The sequence below is a fragment of the Meles meles genome, chromosome 20 (genome assembly GCF_922984935.1).
Source record: "Meles meles chromosome 20, mMelMel3.1 paternal haplotype, whole genome shotgun sequence".
NCBI classification, from domain to species: Eukaryota; Metazoa; Chordata; class Mammalia; order Carnivora; family Mustelidae; genus Meles; species Meles meles.
Window position 1 is genome coordinate 31899509 of NC_060085.1, and position 20881 is coordinate 31920389.

Below are 20881 nucleotides of genomic sequence, written 5' to 3' on the forward strand. Positions count from 1 at the left end.
AGCCCGACTCGGGGCTGAATCCCAAGACCCTGGGATCATGGCCTGAGAGCCAAAGGCAGAGGCTTAACCCACTGAGCCACCCAGGTACCCCAGTATAAACATTTATATATATAATTTATTTACCAAATAGTTACTGAGCGTCAGGCCACAAAACATGCCAAACAATACAGAACTACAAATAAAGAGGTATGACCTGCCCTAAGTAAATATATCCTGAGAATTGGCTTTCTTTGGGCCTATCTTAATTTGGATTCCCCCAATGCAGACCTTAAGACAAAGACTTGGGAATTTATGTGCGAGGTGATCCCAGGAGGCACAAGCAAAGAGGTGGACAAGTGAGACAGAAGAAAGAAATGCCAGAATGAGAGAGAGAGAGAGGAAGGAAGGAAGGGAGAGAGGAAAGAATGGCCGGAGGGAGTGAGGGAAGGAGAGGCAGGGAGGAAAGGAGGGAAAGAAAGAGTGGGAGAGAGAGATTGAGAGAAAGAGGAAAGAAGGTAGGAAGGAGGGAAGGAAGTAAGGGGAAAGAAAGCCGGCCATTGTGGGCAACAGAGGCTCAGTTCTGCCGGGGATCCTCTGAGAAACTGTGCAGAATACACCCAAGAATCCTACGACCAGAGAGCTGGGAGGCTGCAGCATTTACACACTGACTTCATCCCCCGGTGTTCGAAGCCTACATCCAAGAGGTTAATTCGCATTCACCTCCAGCTGTGCCTACTTGCAGCAGAGAAGCCTTCCCTGGGCCAAAGAAGGCCCTCAGCATGGAGAGGTAAGGTGGGAGGTTTATCAACATCTGCAATACCTGCTAAAATCAGGTGGGCCAAGGAAGCATGGTGCACGGCATCGCCCATGTCTACTGCAGGCACACAACTGTTTATTCCATCGGGCATAAGCATAGTCAGTATCCACTGAGCGCTTTGTACCAGGTACAATGCTAATAAGCTTTTTATGACTATCGCATTATTTAATCTTTGCCCTGTGAGGGAGATACTATTTCTTTCATCCCCTATAGACAAGGAAATGAAGAAGTTTGCCAAGCTGACAAAACATGTGAATGGAGGAGATTTGAATGTGAGCAGTCTGATTAAAGGGCGGTGCTCTAAACCACACTTGATTCATGAAGGGCAAGGCGCAGAAAACCAAGGCAATGGCAAATCTAAGACGGGGAGAGTATTGAGGCATGTAATCCTCAAGGAAGCCTTCATGGAAGAAATACACCTGAGAAATGCTTTAAGATTAATTAAGTAGAAAAGTGCAGGAAAAGCAATGAGCCTGTGCATGATAAGGGGGGGAAGAGACAGGCAGAAGGGAGCTGTAAGATGACGCACATAAATTCAGCAAAATACCTGCATTCGAGTGCACACCGAGTTGGTCTGTGTTGTAAGGATGGGTGTATATATATTCCTGCATGTAGCTCTATGTTTGTTCATTCAACAAATATGTACTGAGCGTGGGAGATACAAAAATCAGAAAAAGGAAAAACAGACATGATCTTCTAGGGAAGAGACCTACGCAGTAGATGGGTGTTGTTTCCGTTTTCTAGTCCTGGAATCCTTTCTCTCAGTGAGGAATCTGTTCTGTCATGTTTGTGTGGAGTATCATCTCTTACAGCCCACACTTGTGTGTATGCACTCACACATGCACATGCACATACACACAGGCACACGTGTATGCACGTGCACACACACACACACCCTGAGCGCCTGACAACAACCTGACCAATTACAGCACCCCTCCCCTTGGCCTCAGTAATTTGCTTAGATATAGACTCAGTGACCTAATTTGGGTTTTTCTACTGAAGTTGAGAGTGGCCTCTGATGATCAGAGACACTGAGCTGGTAAGGTATAGGTGTGAGGCTGTCATCTTGCCCAACCATGGACAGCAAGGTTAAAGCCAAGAAGAGGCAGGCAGATTTGAGGAATGGACAGTGTTCTGCCTATATAAACATATATAGATAGATAGATAGATAGATAGATAGATAGATAGATGATAGATAGATAGATTGATTCTTCTTTAATTCTTATAAATATATATATATATATATTTTTTTTTTAATTCTTGGGGTCAGCCTGACAATAACCAAGAGATAAATCTTATTTCAAATTTTTCTATTAGAAACCCCCTTGATTGCACATGGAAGAAGAAAAGGAGATTGGTTAAGTGAACTCTTCTTAACATGGCTTCTTATAACACTTGATCAAAGATTCAGGTTACAATCTATTCTCCCAGTCAATCTGCAGAACACCAGGAGGCATGAGTCCTTCCTACCGACCTGATTTATCCACAAGCCATCGGATCCACTGAATCTTTACATAAGTGGGATTCTACAAATAGTTGTGTAGATTTCAAATGGAAATTTGAATAGGTTAGTTTTTCTTTGATTGAAAGAGCCAAACCTATTGAGTACTAAATCCTGCTAATTATAATCCTCCTTTTATAAAACTCTTTCTCTTCTCGCTCATTCTCCTAATCTACTTTGGTTCGTGTTCCTTGGCTCCAGATCCAGACTATGAATGTTGGCATAGGTTGGCCAAGTTTAAAATTTCTTTCACAAGATTTAGGAGCCCAGAGAAGCTAAACATAGAAATGAGAAGTTAAAAATACTTGCAGAAAAGCATGCTTTTGAATCAAGCAGCATATCCAGTGTCCTGATATAAAATACCTTCTCAAGAGGGTAGTTGGAATGAAAATAAAAAACTAGAGAAATGGCATGAGGTAACAGCAAAGGGGGAGGGTAAATAGAAGAGAGAAGAAGAAATGGATTTTATCAAACTTTAATATGCCAATGGGCATATTCTGTAGCTGATGCCTGTTTGGGGTAAAAGATGAAATGGGGCTCTGTTTCTATCTGAGATGCTCCAGTCACTTGTAAAGCAGCTAGAGACCAAAGTCAATTGAATCAATAAATACTTTTGAGCACCTGCAATATTCAGGCACTGTCCTAGGTGCTAGGAACATAATAAGGAATTAGAATCTCTTTGTCTCTTTCTCCACATGTTTTCTTCTGTATTGGTCTCCTCATCCTGGAGTAGGACCCAGTATGCCTATCTTTAATTTTTAAGCCCAGGAGATGAAACATAACAATTCATCATGTCTAGATCTGATATGCTAGATCTATATCTAGATCTGATATGGATACCCAGACGACACTTGCTCCCCCTGTTGCAAATGTCCCCACCTGTAGGCCTCAGTATGTGACTCCCTTTGGGGGATGAGATGAAAGATGGAGAGGTAGTGTTTATAGTGGATAATCATTGCAATAGAACATCTAAGTCTGACCACTCTTGTCCTGCCTCTAACCTGAGATACTGTGAGAAGTGAAATGTCAAAGACCAGGGAACATTCATACCTCGTAAAGGCTTTTCCTTTCTGGATCATGCATGGACAGTCAGCTGGTTAGAAGCTATCTAGGTAGCTGAGGTTAGAAATGAGCCCTTATTCAGGTTTTGCTAAGGTTAACTTGCGTGCATGGGTACTCAATAAATATCCTTTGAATGAAAGCACTGCCTCTGTAAAATGGTGAATCAGGCCATGCATGACCGTATTACTTAACTTACTAAAAATGGGCTTAAGAAAAATGAAATAATTTAGGAGGGGTAAAAAAAAGTCATTACCTGGATTAGCTGTTCTTAAATGTTAAGTCCCAAGACTCCTCTACATTCTTAGGAATGATTGAGGATTACAAAGAACTTCTTATTTGTGTGAATTATATCTGTGAATATTTACCATTTAGAAATAAAAACAAATTTGTAAAATATAAGAATGTGCAAGTAGACGTTCCATTAGCCAACAGAACAAAGTCTACACCCCACAACATGTCTCTTCTGGAAAACTCCACTGTACACTTGTGAAAGAATGAGTGTGACAAGGACAAATAGCATCTTAGTGTTTCAGTTTGAAAATGGTGTTGCTCTTGTGGCCCCCCCTGCAAGGGCTTCAGATGTCCTCAGGGGCTCTAAACCACAGTTTGAGGAATTCTGATCTAGAGTTTTCAGAAACATTATTTCTAAGAAGCTAAACAAAAATACTGCATATAAAATTACTTGTAAGACTTATTTATAGCATATGTTCACATGGCTTAGACCTTGATTTTTAATTACCAGGAGAGGAAGCTAGAATGAGCTTCCGTTCTCTTCTCTTCAAATATCTCATGAATCAAGAGGAACTGTAATCATAGAAGGTTTTTATTTTTGTTTTGTTTCATTTGAGGTCTTCCCAATGACTAAATACCATTTTTCTATTTAAAACCTGTTCGACCCTTCTGTGAATAAATTGGTGTCTTTCTAATCAAATCCTTGCTAGACCTTGTATAGAACCGCCTTTCCTTTAAGCCTGGCCTGAAACAGGGCAATTTATCAGAGGCAGAAGTTCAGGAAACCAGCTTGGCTAAGCAGGAAGGGGTTGAGCTGACACAACGGAGGATAAACTGAGACCACAAACATGTATATAAACTCCAGCAGGTGAGGGAAGGAAGCCGTCTCTTTCTTTTTCCTAGACAACTTGAAGGATTAAGTCTCATTCTCAATGCTAGCTTCACCACTGCAGGCAAGAGGAAGATGGCATTGGCTTCAAGGTTACCAAGTTATTCCTGAAGAATTTTGTTCCAGGAAGAGTGTGAGGTGGCCCTGAGGGCCCAAGGTTAATTCCCAGCCAAAACCGAACATGCAGGAAAACCATCTCCCTAGAGCCAGTTTTCCAAATAACCATTTTGCTGAAAGATAGATTTTTCTCTTTGAAAATATTTTCACTGTATTAGCCACACTGGGCCCAATCCAACACACACGTGCACACACACACACACACACACACACACACACACACACACCCCTACACTCTTACCAGCCTTCAGACTGAGGGGCATCTTCAACTTAAGACATGGGAGCAAAACAGCTGGAATAAAATCTCCCTGATAGTGTCAGATTAATTGATTATTAGGCCAATTGGCTTTTCATCCAATTAATTTTTAACAACTAGTTTTTCCTGTATCAACCATTCTGAAAAATGTGTATGTATCCTTTCCTCTGCGGGCATATAGGGACGTGGCATAGATGAGCCCCCTGAGAAAGGTTCAGAAAACATGCAGTCTGCCGGGATGCATAAAGCATTTGTGGGAAGGCAAAAGGAAGAGTGCACCACTGTGCAATGAGAATTCCTCCAGACAGACCAGTTGTAGCGGACTGACCTCCTATATGCTCAGCCTCTGTCTCCTCATCAGTAGGGTAGGGATAGTAATGATTATATCGCTCACAAATCTGGTAAAGAATAAAGGAAAGACACCATGTAAAGCACATAGTTCAATGGTTAGCACAGAGACAGGAATCCACACCTACCAGCTGTTATTGTTAATTGTTATCATTAATGACAGAAAATAGTTCCTCAAATGACACTTTCTCGTCTCCAGGCCTGGAGTCCTCACTTTTCCAGCTCTCTGGCCAGCATACCCTCTCCACCCTCATTTAAATCACCTCCCCCAGTAAGCCTTCTCCGGTCTTGTAGACAAGTTTAAGGCTCCTATATATCCCTGGTCTTAACCCTCATTGCCACTTATAGAAACAGATTGTTCAGATTGTCTGAAATCAGATTGTCTGCTTTCTCTGAGAACAAATACCCTGAAAGCAGGACCATTTCCATAATGTTTACTCCAATATGCATCAACCCTAGCACAGTGTTTATGGTAGATGGATGAATGAAGGAGGTGTCAGCTAGAAGCATGGTACTGAAGCCTGGTGCTGACATGGGGCAAAGCCAGCACACATCTGCACAGGTGTGCCTTAGATCACAGGGCCTATGAGAAAGATCTGAGCAGATCTGAAGGGAGGACTCTGTTGAGCTTCTCCAGGAGGCCCCAGAAGCCTGTGAGTTGGCTTCCATTTTTGACTTCTCGATCCTAGGGTCCTTCCAACCTCCAGACTTGACCTCTCTGGGCCACTGGAGACTCTTCCTCATGGGAACTGCAGGATAGTACAAAGTCCACTGATGTACGAGCAGAAAACTTAAGTTGTGATTGTTTCACTGTGTGATTTTGATCAAATGCCTTCACCTCTCTGAGTCCTGGTTTCCCTTTGTAGAACAGCTGAGGCATCTCTTTCTAAGATTCTATGTGGCAGGAGCAGGATCAGCTTCCAGACAAATATCTGGTCTCAGACGTTATTGAGATCTGTCCTATCTCTTTCTATCCTTTTTTCCTTCCCTTCCTCCCTTTCTTCTTTATATAGCGAGTATGTGTTGCTTCTGGTACTTTGGTACTTTTATCCTAAACCAGATACAACCTGGCATTCAGTTATAGAAAGGTAAATGAAATAAACAGGATCCTTGCCTTCCTGCTACTTATGTTCTGGTGGGAGAGACACAAGTAAGCAGGATAACTTCAGCCGTTCAGATGCTAAGAGTTCTAAGTAAAAGCAGTGAAATGGTATAGTGTGATAGAAAATGATGGATGGAACACCCTCTTTAGATGAGGTGGTCAGGGGAGGTCTCTCAGATGTGGTCACGTTTGAGCTGAGACCTGAAGGAAGCGGTGAACCTGACAGTGGGCAATTTGGGATTAGTTCAAAGACCCCAGGACTTGGGCAGGGGAAGTACTGTAGGAAGAAAAAGAAGCAAGACGGCATGGTGATAGCAAACAAGTGGGCAAGATCCAGGTGATGTCAGTCCTTGTGGACCCTGGTCAGGGGTTTGAATGTAGCTTCCAGTGCAAGGGGTAGCATTGGAGAAGAATTTTATGCAGGGGAGTGACATGCTTTGATTTATGTTTTTAAAAGATTTCCTGTTGCGGTGCGGAAAATGAATTCCTACCTGTCATGTTCCAACTGTAACTTGAAAATAGGATGATTAATCCCCTGATGCTGGCAAAGCCCCAGAAACATGGGTGACATTATATTTGCTGATAATAAAGGGCACTTTTTCCATCCTGAGCTGATAAATATGTTGAACAAACTGTTTCTAGTTAACTAAAATGAACAGTGTTGACTTGTGCCTTAGATGCTTTTTTTCCCAAAAAGATTTGTGTCTTTATGGTGATATTAATAACTGAAGAATTGGAAATGTACAGTTCCATAGCCAGTTGACAAGGCAATAGCTTTGGGGTGGTTTGAAGGAGATTGCATTTTGTTCTATATGTATAAGTGGTTACTGTTTATTTCATTATAATCTGGCAGATATATTGAATTTCCCACCCAGCAATTGTTCTGCTGGGTCTCCTATGCTGAACATCCAATAAGGCCAGTTATTATGGACAGAATGAAGCGACAGCAAACAACAACAGATGACCAAATAGCGGCTCACTAGGGTGGCTTTTTGACAAAGAAAATAGTAATAGAACATGCCATGTTTCCAGGTCTTTGAAGTACACTTTTTGAAAAGCATTTTGGATTTTTAAAGTCAACTTTAGTAACTAGACTTACACCTTGAATTTTGAACTTCGGAATCTCTTTGTACACCTAAGAATAGTGACTGTAGTTGCTAAATAACATGCAAACTCTGCAACGAATACAGTGTATTCCATTATCTTAGTTGAGCCTTACAAAACCCCTCTGAGGAATAGGGCATGAGAAAGCCGAGGCTCAAAAAGGACAGAAGACTGGTCCAAGATTACGTAGCTGGTGGTTGGTGGAGCTACCATAGCTTGCCTTTCAATCAGGGGGAAAAAGAAGTAAGAAGGTGGTGCTCCACTGGCCCCCAAATGGAGACGAACAGAAGGTATGCTAGGGCTATAGGTCTATTGGAAGTTACATCTCAGTGAGTGGGCGAAGAGTCTAATATTCTTCACATGTTGCCCCCAAGTATAAGATTAGATGAGGGTAACAGTGGTTAGGGTGAAGGACCATCAGTAGTTGTATCTGTGTCGGGCAAAATGTAGGCCCGTGAAATCGCCTGAATGAAAGCTTTAGAACTCAGATGTTATTTCCACTTGCAGTGCTAGGTCACCAAAATCATCAAGTAAGTTATGAAACATGACCCAGATAGGTGATTTTCTTTATGATTATGAAGCTATCTGAGGTTTCTCATGAACCCCTGAAGTTCATCCAGAGACATCCTGCAATCAGCCACTCATCTTAAATTTGAGAATAGTTAGACCCAGAGAATGGTCTAACTTAGGGTCACACAGAAAACTGGTGCATAGATAGACTCACAAGTTTCAGTCCTCTCACTTTTAATAGTTCTCAGATTCTGTGCTGCACAGGCTCTAGACTCTGGGAGCTGTTCCATTTGAAATGACTGGCTCTCATCTTGAGAGTTTCCCCTTCTGCTTTGGGGGTATTCATATATCTTTTACTTTATGAAATTTGATGATAAGTACTGTTCTTAATCTTAATTTTTGTTTTGAATGTCCTCATCTAGCTAAATAAAAAATTGATAGCTCCTTCTGGTACTAAATTTCTCCGGAAAGTTGTACTGATCCCAAAACTCTAAAAAGCTAGGAATCACTGCTTTTGTTCAAATGCCTCTCTAGCATCTCATCTCCCACCTGGAACAGGTGCAAAGCATATAGTAGCATCAGCCTTATCCTTGCATCTGATGTTTAACAGAAGTGAGGGGGCTCTGCCGGGCCTGATTCCTTCTGCATATTCATATGGCACATACTGAAAGGAGGAAAAAAAAAAAGAGGGAGGAAGAGGCTGTAGGTTAAAAGAGACGGGAGGGACATAACAACCAAATGCAATGTACTAACTTCTCTGGGTCCTGACTCAAATATTTTTTTAAAAGATCTTACCTAGAGAGCACAAGCAGGGGTGTCAGAGGGAGAAGCAGGCTCCCCACTGACAGGGAGCCTGATGCAGGACTTGATTCCAGGACTCTGGGATCATGACCTGAGCTGAAGTTAGACGCTTAGCTGACTCAGGCACCCATGCATCCTAGGGGTCCTGATTCAAATAAACCAACTTAAAAATGTATGAGACAATTCGAACATTGGACAGATAATTGATGATATAAAGAATTAACTATTTTTAGGGTGTGAATTTTATAGTGTTGTGGTTACGTTTTTAAGAACTCTGATCCATTTAGGGGCACCTGGGTGGCTCAGTGGGTTAAAGTCTCTGCCTTCAGCTCAGGTCATGATCCCAGAGTCCTGGGATCGAGCCCCGCATTGGGCTCTCTGCTCAGCATGGAGCCTGCTTCCCCCTCTCTCTCTGCCTGCCTCTCTGCCTACTTGTGATTTCTCTCTCTCTCTGTCAAATAAATAAATAAATAAAATCTTTTTTTAAAAAAAAAGAACTCTGATCTTTTAAAAATGCATTGCTGAATATTTACAGAAGAAATTATGTATGTCAGGAATTCATTTCCAAATAATCTATTGGTGGGGGACGGGTGGTGGTGGGAGGCACCAAGGTGGTAGTTGCCATGAAAAAAAGATTGGCCATGAATTGGTGGCAGTTGATCATGGGAACAGAAACATGGGAGGTGATGGTATGATAGTCTCTACTTCACAAGACTTGAAATTTTCCATAATAAACACTTTTTTTAAAAGGGAAAAACAGTAAGAAAAAGGGGGCAACCCTAGTACACTCTTCATGGGAGTGCAAATTCCTGCAACCTTTCAGCAGGGGCTTTTGGCAATATCTATCAAAGTCCTTAAAATAATACATACCCTTTGTGATTGTTAAGTTTTTTATTTTTAAAAAGATTTTATTTGTTTATTTGACAGAGAGAGACACGGTGAGAGAGGGAATGCAGCAGGGGAAAGTGGGAGAGGGAGAAGCAGGTTTTCCTCCACACAGGGAGTCCAATGTGGGGCTCGATCCCAGCACCCCGGGATCACAACCTGAACCCAAGACAGATGCTTAACAACTGAGCTGCCTAGGTGCCCCAGTGGTTAATTTTTTTTAAGTATAAAAAATATTTATTTATTGAAGTATAATGTACAGATCTAAAGCACATAATTTGGTAAGCTTTGACAAGTGCTATACTTATGTAACCATCACTGCAATCAGAATAATAAACAAATCTACTGCCCACAAGTTTTCTCCTGCCCCTTGATGATTCCTCCTTCCTGCCTCTCATCCCATGTCAAGGCAACCATCGATCTGCTCAGTATCACTAAAGAATAGTTGCATTTTTTTAGACTTTATATGAATGGGATTCTGTAGTAATTATTCTTTTTTTTTAATCTGACTTTTTTTTAACTCAGCATAATTATCTTGAGATTTACCTATGTCTTATGTATCAATATGCCATTCCTTTATATTGCTACGTACTATTCTACTGTATGGACATACCACACTTTATTGATCATTGTGATGGTTAATTGTGTGTAATTACTTGGCTAGACTATGGTGGCAGGTTTTTTGACCAAACACTGTGTTGCTATAATGGTATATTTTTAGATGTGATTGATATTTACAAACAGTTGACTTTAAATAAAGCAGTGTTTTCCAGGATATGAGTGAATCCAATTAATTGAAGGTCTGGCAAACAAAGACTGAGTTCTCCTATAAAGGACGGAATTCTGTCTCCAGCCTGCAATGCAGAAACTCTGGTTTTCTTGGCTTGGGACTCAAGACTGTAGCATCAACACTTGCCTGAATCCTTTGCCCAACAGTTTGCCCTATGCATTTCAGACTTGCCGGCACCCACAATCATATGAGACACTCCTTTAAAATAAATTCCTTATGTTCATTAAAGTATATATCTTATTCGTTCTGTTTCTCTAGAGAACCCTAATATCCTCCTTTACCCAGCACCTCAGCTTGTAGAAATATATCCAAAGAAAGTTATCATACAATTTATCCAAAGAAAGTTATTGTACAAATATCCAAAAATACATGTTCAAGGCATTGTTTTAACAGCTAAAGGTTGGAAACAGTCAAAATGTCCACCCATGGGGGAGCATTTAAAAAATTATTGTAAAACTGTGCAATGTAGCTATATAGAACATTCTGGCACTGTAATTTATCTATCCTGTGCATATATCACATGACTGTTAAAAAGAATAGGGTAGGGGCACCTGGGTGGCTCAGCTGTTAAGCCTCTGCCTTCAGCTTCGGTTGTGATCCCAAGGTCCTGGGATCAAGCCCCACATTGGGGTTCCTGCTCAGCAAGAAGCCTGCTTCTCCCTCTCCCACTGCCCCTGCTTGTGTTCCCTCTCTCACGATCTCTCTCTCTCTGTCAAACAAATAAATAAAACAATGAATTTTGGAACACTGAAAAAAAATTAAATTAAATTTTTAAAAAGTGTAGCACATTCATAAAATGTTGGAAAATATTTTAAAAATCCTTAAAAATTAAAAAATAATAAGGTAGATCCTCTTTTTTTAAAAAAAGGTATGTATTAGTCATACTATTAGGTAATAAACAGCAGGTTAAAAACCCTGTTTGATTTTCATTTTTGTAAGTTGTTAATACTGAGGATGGAATTAAGAAGAAACGTACATTTTCTTCCTATAAACATGTCTGCATTGGCTACATTTATAAAATAGCATATTTTGACTGAATTAATGAATCCAATCAATTTGACCTAAATTTAAACAAAAAGTAAGATCAGATGGATTTCTCCTACCCTCTCCCATGCTATCTGTGTGTGTTTATTAATAATTATTTTTTGGTCAAATCTTTATATTGCTTATTTATGAAACATTTCTATACTAATCAAATAAAATGGATAGCTAAGCAGTTATCTAGATAGTCAAGTTTTAAAAAGAAAACTCTGGGACGATTTTTGTTTCATAGTTCATTTGAGCCCAGTACCACAGTTCAGGGAAGACAAACAAGATAGGAAAGAAAGAATTTTCCCTGCAATATACAGATAATGACCCCATTATCTATTTTAATTTGACAATGTAGAGGCAGTCTAAGTTCTCTATGACTCAAATTCTATTTGAAGAAACTAAAATGAATAAGTCATGGGTTCATGATAATGGCAGTGCCTCTTTGCAAGCCATTATAATGGGTTTTATAGAGTTTTCCTTCTCTGGGTCCCACTCTAGTACATGCCCTGGCCTCTACAAGTCCATTTCTTTTTAATTGCCTTGTAGTCTAACTTTTTATTTTGAAATGTTACAAACTTGTGGGAAATGGGAATGAAATTTAGAAAAGATCCTTCTTAGCCTAATAGACTTCCAATAAGTTGGGTAAGTTTTGTAATGGCCTGTGGAAATGAAAGCCACATGCTGGGGGGACAGTGGTGCACAGAGCGGGCAGTCAGTTTCCAGCCATGTCTTTGTGTGTGCAAACACAACAAATTGTGTAGAAAAAGTCTTGTTGCAGTAACCTTGATTCCGTCTTCCAGTGTCTAGTTCAGTTCTCTCTGCTCAGTATTTATTATTGCTCTCCTTCAAAAAATTATCTTCTCTAACAATAAAATGGAGAGCACAGAAAGTAATGGAAAGTTCCTCCTATGGAGACAATAAACTTCAATACATTTAATACATAATCACATCAAGGAGAAATGCCCTTATTGTGTTTAAGAGCAGAAGAACAGTATTTTTGTCTTTCACTTTGTTTTTGTCTTTTAAGAAAACATTTTTAGTGAATATATGCAGTTGTTGCAAGAGATGAAGCTGCCCTTGATTCAACTAAGGTTAGGACAAAGATGTCTGGAAAATGAAGCTCACTGGCTAAAAATGCTATTTACCTGAGGATAAGGAAGCTGGGGATGAGCTCTTAGGTTAGCAGACAGGAGTGCAGGTCCACAGACCTTCCTGGGAACAAACAGAGTCATTAGAATCCCTGAGACCCTCTTAGGATGTTTGTGAACTGGATTGTTTTCTATTTCTGCTTGCTTTGATGTTGGATAGAGTCTAGTAATGACCCTTTTAGTTAACAGAGGCATCCCGCATGTACTGATACTTCTGGTCAGCAAGTCCTGCATCCCGGACAAACTCTCCCCCTTCTCCTTCTCAGGCTGAAGACTTCACAGTTGTTTATGACTTGAGCAACCCAAGTCCAAGTACTGGGGCCTTCTCTCAGTTCTCACTGCAATGGGCATGTTTCTCAAGACTGTTCCCTATCCCCACCTTGCCCCATCTTCTGCCCTTTCCACCCCAAATAGATCCTATACTGGCAGCCCTGTGATGTCATTCTCCCCAGATCTTGACCATAGTATAGAAATAGGCCTCTTGATGAGTGGGTGGCATAAAGGGGAACCTTGCTGTAATCAATATGCAGGCCTTTCGAACCAGTTTGCAATCGACCTCCTAGAAAATCTCCCTTCCCATACCTCATGACTCATTGTTTAGCTTCTACAATGACTCACCATGGAGCTCAACACATTCCCCCTCCCCAACTCAGAAGGACTTGGGCATAATGGAGAATTCAGGAGTTTGGAAACCTAAGAGATGAAATTTGCATAAGTAAAACAAAAAACAAAAAACACCTCAGAGTTGTTTTCCAAGTTTGTCTCTTCTCTCTGCCAAGTGGGTGATCTTTGATGATTCTTTCAAGATGACTGAGCTCCAACTTCCTCATCTATAGAATGCAGAAGTTTTCTAAAGAGAAAAAATGAGATGTAGTGTGTGAATGTGTTGCTAAACTTCCAGGATTTTGTCGTGATTTATGCTGTGAGTCATACAGGCTGAGCACGTAGAGGTGTGTGTGAGTGGGTACATGCACACACAAACACATTTATTATACAGACACATATGGCTAACGAGAGAAAAGTCCGTGTAAAACCAGACAAATGCCAGTATTTCATATTGGGAAGAGAGGAAAAAATGGAGCAAGAGGATTAAAGTCTCTATCAACTGATAAAAGGATTGAAACAGGGGCTGCAGAAAAATGATCAAGCAGAGAGAAACGTGCTTAGCACCACAATGTGCCAGTTGCCCTCTGATCTTCCCCTGGCCACTGTAATTCTGGCTATGAGAAATTCAGCGACAGCAGTTTGCTCCCCAAAGCCCTTAAAGCTTCCTACATTTGCTCCTGGGAGATCACCACCGTCGGGACATGTCATTATTGTCTCTCCCTGAGCCACCCCCAGATGCTCTGTTATGAGCTTTAGTCCTGTGTTCTTCCACAGCAGGTGAAAGTTATGGTCAATAACTTCAAAAGTCTTGCTACCAGATGCCCAAGATGGTAGACTATTCCCCCAAAAAGGAATCTGTGCCTCCGAGTTCTAAATATTTTACTTTGTATAAAGAACCACGGGTACTACAATGATCCCAATTTCAGTGCATGATGCATGCAGGTTCATTGGCTCTCTGCTTGCTTCTGAGGCAAATGTTAGAGTAACCCAAGTCCATATTTGGAAAATGGGCAGTTTTTAATGACTTCCTCTTGACTGGTCTGCAGGGATTCAACTCTGTTACTGCTGAGTGCCTTGTACAATGCTGGATTCACATATTTCAAGGTAGAAGCACAAGGAATGTTGGTTTAGAACCCTATTCAGTATAAGCCATCTGCACACCGTTAGATTAGAAGGCTCAGCCATTCTTATACAGACATTCAACTGATAATCTCAGGACGCTACAACTTCTGAAGCAGAGGGGCAGAAATGTACAGTAGTTACTGGTGTAGCCTCCACCTAATCTGCTCACATTCGAGACTCACCCCTGCCCTTCACTAGCCACATGACCTCAGGCAAACTCACTGTGCACTCCAAGCCTCACTCTCCACATCTGTATAACGGTCCTGGTAATAACACCTACCGAAGACAAGTGTTCTGAGCATTAGTTGAGAAACAGGTCTGTAAAGAAGCTAGCACAATGCGTGGAGGTTAAAAAATGTCCGTGTTTGTTATAAACATTTTTATTCATAAAGCAATGCCAATTTGCTTAATATTTTTCTAGACCCCACAAACAGAACTAAGAACTGTGGGTGCATTTGCAGTCCCTTTTAGTGTCATTGAAGCAGCAGTAAAAAGTTTAAAAGACTGTGTTTAAGCATTAGTAAAAACTTTTTTTTTTTTTTTTGAGGTTTTTTTTTTTTTTCCCCCTTTTATTAATTTTTTCAGCGTAACAGTATTCATTCTTTTTGCACAACACCCAGTGCTCCATGCAAAACGTGCCCTCCCCATCACCCACCACCTGTTCCCCCAACCTCCCACCCCTGACCCTTCAAAACCCTCAGGTTGTTTTTCAGAGTCCATAGTCTCTTATGGTTCGCCTCCCCTCCCCAATGTCCATAGCCCGCTCCCCCTCTCCCAATCCCACCTCCCCCCAGCAACCCCCAGTTTGTTTTGTGAGATTAAGAGTCATTTATGGTTTGTCTCCCTCCCAAGATGGGATTGGGAGTAAAAACTTTTTTTAAAAATCTAACATGGGGGCGCCTGGGTGGCTCAGTGGGTTAAAGCCTCTGCCTTCAGCTCTGGTCATGATCCCAGGGTCTTGGGATCGAGCCCCACATCAGGCTCTCTGCTCGGCAGGGAGCCTGCTTCCCTTCCTCTCTCTCTGCCTGCCTCTCTGCCTGCTTGTGATCTCTGTCAAATAAATAAATAAAATCTTTAAAAAAAAAAAATCTAACATGGAGGCTTTTCTTTGGTAGACACAATGCAGTAAAATCCAATGAAATTCAATTACCCCTTGATTGACTCAGGCCAACCCAGAAGGGAATTATACATTTGAAATCAACAGAATTGCATTTGGTCCCTTTTGCAGGCTCAGCAGTTGCTCCCTGACGAGTTCCTCACAAGATCAGAGGTGGCTCCACTGGCTTCCAGAGTCTGTCAACCAGCACACTCGATCTGTACAGAACCACTTTTCCCTTGTTTAGATTCTAAATGAATGATATTTGCTTCCAAAATTATTATAGCTGCCAAACGCATGCTGACTGCAAAAATCTCTCCCTCCAAAACAAATCATACATATTTATGCATGTGTATGTACTGGATGCTTGAAAGAGCCTCTCTGTTAAAATATATGTGTTTAGTAATACATATCATCATATAGCATTAAAAATGTTCAGCCATGTGAATTATTATACTCAGACTGTTTTGAGCTGATGTGCTCTTTCTTTATAAATGATCCCTACTCCCTTCCACAGAATAGCATTAGCTTGGAACTTCTCTTTCCCCTCGTTCTCTTGATTTCACCCCAGTGTGACTGGTGGGCTAAGTACCAAGCTGTAAATCACCGGCGTTAATAAGCAGATTTGTTAGTGATTTTTGTGCACGTGTGCCTTGGGCAGATAGCCACAGTTCACATTTACTGTAAAGCAACATAGTAACTTAGTGATAGGGGAAATGTTGATATTCAGCTGATTGCATAGGAACCAAAAAAAAGCAAAACACACAATTCTTTTATTCTCCTGTTCCCTGCTACCCCCACCGCACACAAAGACTGCAAACCCAGTCTGTGTATGTCAGCAGAGGGAACTCGGGTGTTGGAAGCACTGCTGATCCGGCATCTGGAAAGCCAGTGTGCCTGTCTCTGAACAGTTGCAGCAGGTGACATAGCCTTTTTGTTTTATATGTTTGTTGTTTTATATGTTTGTTGATTGTAGGAAAATCTTTCCAAACTTCATCTTAAGGTAAAGACCCGAATTTATAACCTGGCCCACTCTGCCCCACGGTGAGGGCCCCGGAGGACTTCTTCGTCTCACTGGATACCACTCATTCTCTTTTCCTGCCATGTTCCAATTTTCCAAGACATAGTTCATCTCTTCCCATATGCAATGCTCCTGCCCTATGCAGGATCTTGGTACCTGCTCTTTCTTACCTATTTTTTGACAGTTTTATTGAGATATATCCACATACGCTACATTTCATCCCCTTAAAATGGACACCTTGATGGTTTTCAGTCTATTCACAGAATTGTACATCCATCACCTAGAACATTCTCATGGCCCAAAAAAGAAATCGCCCATCCCTTAGCCATCATCCCCAATTCTAGAATCCCCATCACCACCACCACCCAGCCCTGGGCAAATGCTAGCCTACCCTTTGTCCCAAAGAGATTGGCCTTTTCTGAACATTTCATACCAATGGAATCCTACGATGGGTGGTCCTTTCTGACTGACTTCTTCCACTTAGCAGAAGGTTCTCAAGGTCCGTCCGTGTTGGAGGGTGTGTTGGCACTTCGTTCCTTCTCAACGATAGATAATATTCCACTGTACGGAGGCACCACATTTTATCTATCCATTCATCAGTTGACAGACTTTCTGACTATTATGAATAGCTCTGCTATGAGCATTCCTGTTTCATTTCCTGAGTACAAGCTTTTGTGCAGACGAATGTTACCCTTGCTCTTGGGTATGTATCCAGAAGCAGAATGGCTGGGTCACAGGCTAACTCTATGTTTAACCACTTGAAAAACTGCCAGGCTGTTTTTCCAAAGTGGCTGCCCCATTTTACATTTCCACCGGCAATCTACGGAAGTCCCAATCTGTCTAATAAAACTCACATTCCAGTTCTATCTTGTTATTCTTACCCAGTCTTACCAACACTTGTGATTCCAGTCTCATACCCTTTCTCATTGTAGCCTACTAGGTAGAGAGTCACATTTCACTGTGTTTTCATTCTTAACTTTCGATCTGGATCATTTCTGCCCATTTTTCAAGCAGCAGATTAAAATTCCACAGGGGATCTTACCTTGACCCCCACCCCCACCCCAGATTAGCCTTGGGCTCCTCTCAGGAAACCTATCTTTTCCATCTACGTATGAGTTCCATATGGGCAGGGCCCCTCCTATGCTTCTTACTGTACCTCAGCAACTTGCCATTGTGTGAACTACTAGCTGCTTGCTAAAAATTTGTGGAATAATGACATATACAAAATAATGAGGAAAAGGTGTACATTATCTGAAAATCACCTGTATGAGAATTATTGGTACGATTACCTTTTAAAGGTATTTCATTTTTCAGCATTCCCACAGACCAAACCATTGGGAAACATTTTAATATCCCTGGCAAGGGGAGGAAAGGAACCCTACAATGTAACCATGACGAATGCTTCTATTGTCCTGAATCATACCGAACCGCACCCCTCTCTGGTTGGTAAGAAATAGGAGGAGCCTCTGTATACACAAGCAAGATCAAGTAGACTGTGTAGACAGCTCTCTCTTAAGTCAAGCAATAAATAGAAAAGACTGGGTTTCTTAGAAATAGGGAGCTCAGGGGGACTGGACTTTCGTGCACTGGTTGTCCCTAGAGATTGTGGTTGAGTAGGACAAGGCCCTGGAATGTACATTTTTAACAAGGCCTCTAGTGATTGCAATGCTAGTGACCCATGAGCTTCACTTGGAGAAAACATTCATCCTGTTTAATATTCTCATCATTTAACAGAAACCAGTTAATGCAGAAGTTAAAAATTCAAGCTCTGGAGTCAGACACAGATTTAAATCCCTGCTGAATTTACTAGCTATGTGGCTTAGGACAAATTACTTAATCTTTCTAAGACCAGTTTCTTATTCTGTAAAGGGAGAGGGGGCAATAAAGTGCCTACGTCACAGGGTTGCCATGGGCATTCAATTAAATAATGAGTATAAAACACAATACCTGGTACACAAGAAATGCTCCAATATTGGGGCACTTGATTGGCTCAGTTGGTTGAGCATCTGACTCTTGGTTTTGGCTCAGGTCATGATCTCATGGGTCGTGGGATTGAGCCCCACATGAGGCTCCATGCTCAGCAGGGAGTCTGCTTGAAGAGTCTCTCCCTCTGCACCTCCCTCTGCTTGTTTTCTCTCTCTCTCTCTCAAATAAATAAAAGAAATATTCAAAAAAGAAAGAAAGAAAGAAAGAAAGAAAGAAAGAAATGGTCCAGTGTTAGTAGCTATTGTTACTATTTTATCATTATATTGCTGTATAAAGTATAAGAGAAAATACACAACAAATCTGTTTTAAAGGGATCATGTTTGCTCAATAAGAAAAATACTTTCTGGTATTAATTGGGAAATTACCAGGTTTATCAATGGCTTTATCATTATTGTTGCTTTCGTAGATAATTTTCCAAGTGGTATTTGCTGATATCCCTCCTATGACTATTTCCAAGCACCTCCATAATACTCAAGGAATAATTTAGTTATTTCTTATGAAGCAGAATTTTGGCTCCTATGTTAAATTATAGTTTACCACCTAGTTCACAACATGAGCTACTATACTGAATAGAACACATTTCCTTAGGTGTCATTTGTTAAGCAGAAAGTATTACCCCCAAATCTTATTTCTCTCTATTAGGTAATATATTGAGTCTGAATGCCTGATAGAAATTACTGATGGAAATTACTCTCTAAAATAGAAGTTCTACAGTTCAATCAAATTAGTATCGACCCATCATCTTACAGAATCAAGAATGTTCATTCATTTATCCAAGCCCTGTATACTGAGTGCCTAACAAGGGTCAGGCATTCAGGATATACAGAGAAGAAGAAAATCAAGATGCCACCCTCATGGAAATCTTTGCAGAAAGATGGCGTCTTCATGCCCTTTCTGTGAGGTAATTAAATACATCATCAAGATAGTGTGACTAAGCAGAGAGAGTCAAGTATCATATGGTTTCACTTTTTTGTGGAGCATAACAAATGACATGGAGGACATTGGGAGATGGAGAGGAGAAGGAAGTTGAGGGAAATCGGAAGGGGAGATGAACCATAAGAGACTATGGACTCTGAAAAACAACCTGAGGGTTTTGAAGGGGCGAGGGTGGGAGGTTGGGGAACCAGGTGGTGGGTAATAGGGAGGGCACGCATTGCATGGAGCAGTGGGTGTTGTGCAAAAACAATGAATACTGTTACGCTGAAAAAAATAAATTAATTAATTAAATAATAAAAAAAGATAGCGTGACTAGTGATGAGTGCTATGAATGATGTTCATCAGGATGATGGGATAGAAAATGTCTACGGGAAAGGAGCTATTTTAGATTAATAGGAGAAGGCTCTCCCAGGAGATGACTTTTGAATACCAAAAAGGTGCCAGTGGTGGAAAATGTCAGGGGACAGGGTGATTGAAGAAAAGAGAACATTCAACCAAATGACCTTAAGCCTGGCTCAGTCTCCTGTGCCTTATAAAGAGTCTCGTTCCCTCTGGCACTTTAGGTTGCATCAGGTGACCTTTGAGGTGCCCACCTGCGAGGGGAAGGAGCGGCAGAAGCTGGCACTGACTGGTGATTCCTCGTCTTCCGCCGAGTTCTTCGTCACGGTCGCTGTCTTCGCCTTCCTCTATTCCCTGGCCGCCACCGTCGTCTACATTTTCTTCCAGAACAAGTATCGGGAGAACAACCGCGGCCCGCTCGTCGTAAGTGGCTCACTTCTTGCAATAACTCTTTCCGTCCCCTCGGATTTCTTTCCCTTGGCTTAAAGGGCTTTGGAGTTGGGCAAGCCCTCGGGCAGGATTTTTTTGGGTGGGAGGTTGTTTTGTTTTAAATCACATTGTTTTTCATCCACATCTCTTGGATCTGACACAGAAGCATGATGTCTGCCATTCTTTTGTGCCCCTGAATTGGAAAAGCATCATGAGACATGCTAGAAACCCTTCTGAAATAAATGGTTGGAAATCTCATGAGATCAAGGGAAGATGAGTGAGGCTTACTGCAGATTTATTTATAATTCCAGGATTATGGAGCCAGCCAACCATTTTTCTCACTGGTCACTTAGTGTGACTTGCGCTTATTTGAATGGGTTGTTTGGTTAGTATATGATAGACTGGGCATAGAGGTTGCCATCTCTGAGCCCCAGTCCCTATCCCCAGCAATCTCCCTAAATCTCTCTCTCTTTCCACCACTGACCCTCCTCCCATTTTTCTTTTTCCTTGTACACTGGTCCAAGGACTCACATGGACAAAACCAGTATAGCCCAGGATATCCCGATAGGGGGACACACACACACCTATAGGGCACAACAACTCTCAGAAGGGCACAAGAGTATGAGTAATTTTTTGAAAATTTTTAAAATTTTTTCATTAACATATAATGTATTATTAGCCCCAGGGGTACAGGTCTGTGAATCACCAGGTTTACACTTCACGGCAGAGCGTGAGTAATTTTTAAGGAAATACATTTTAAATTTCTCAACCTTC

General features: G+C 41.3%; 1 protein-coding gene across 2 annotated transcripts in view; it reads left to right on the forward strand.

Annotated features, from left to right (window-relative positions):
- SYNPR (synaptoporin) overlaps positions 1–20881 on the forward strand; it is a 320636-nt gene that overhangs the window by 247836 nt on the left and 51919 nt on the right. For both annotated transcript variants that reach the window (XM_045991390.1, XM_045991391.1), the window contains one exon: positions 19903–20101. In XM_045991390.1, the coding sequence (XP_045847346.1) occupies positions 19903–20101 (199 nt within the window). The remainder of the gene's footprint in view (positions 1–19902; positions 20102–20881) is intronic.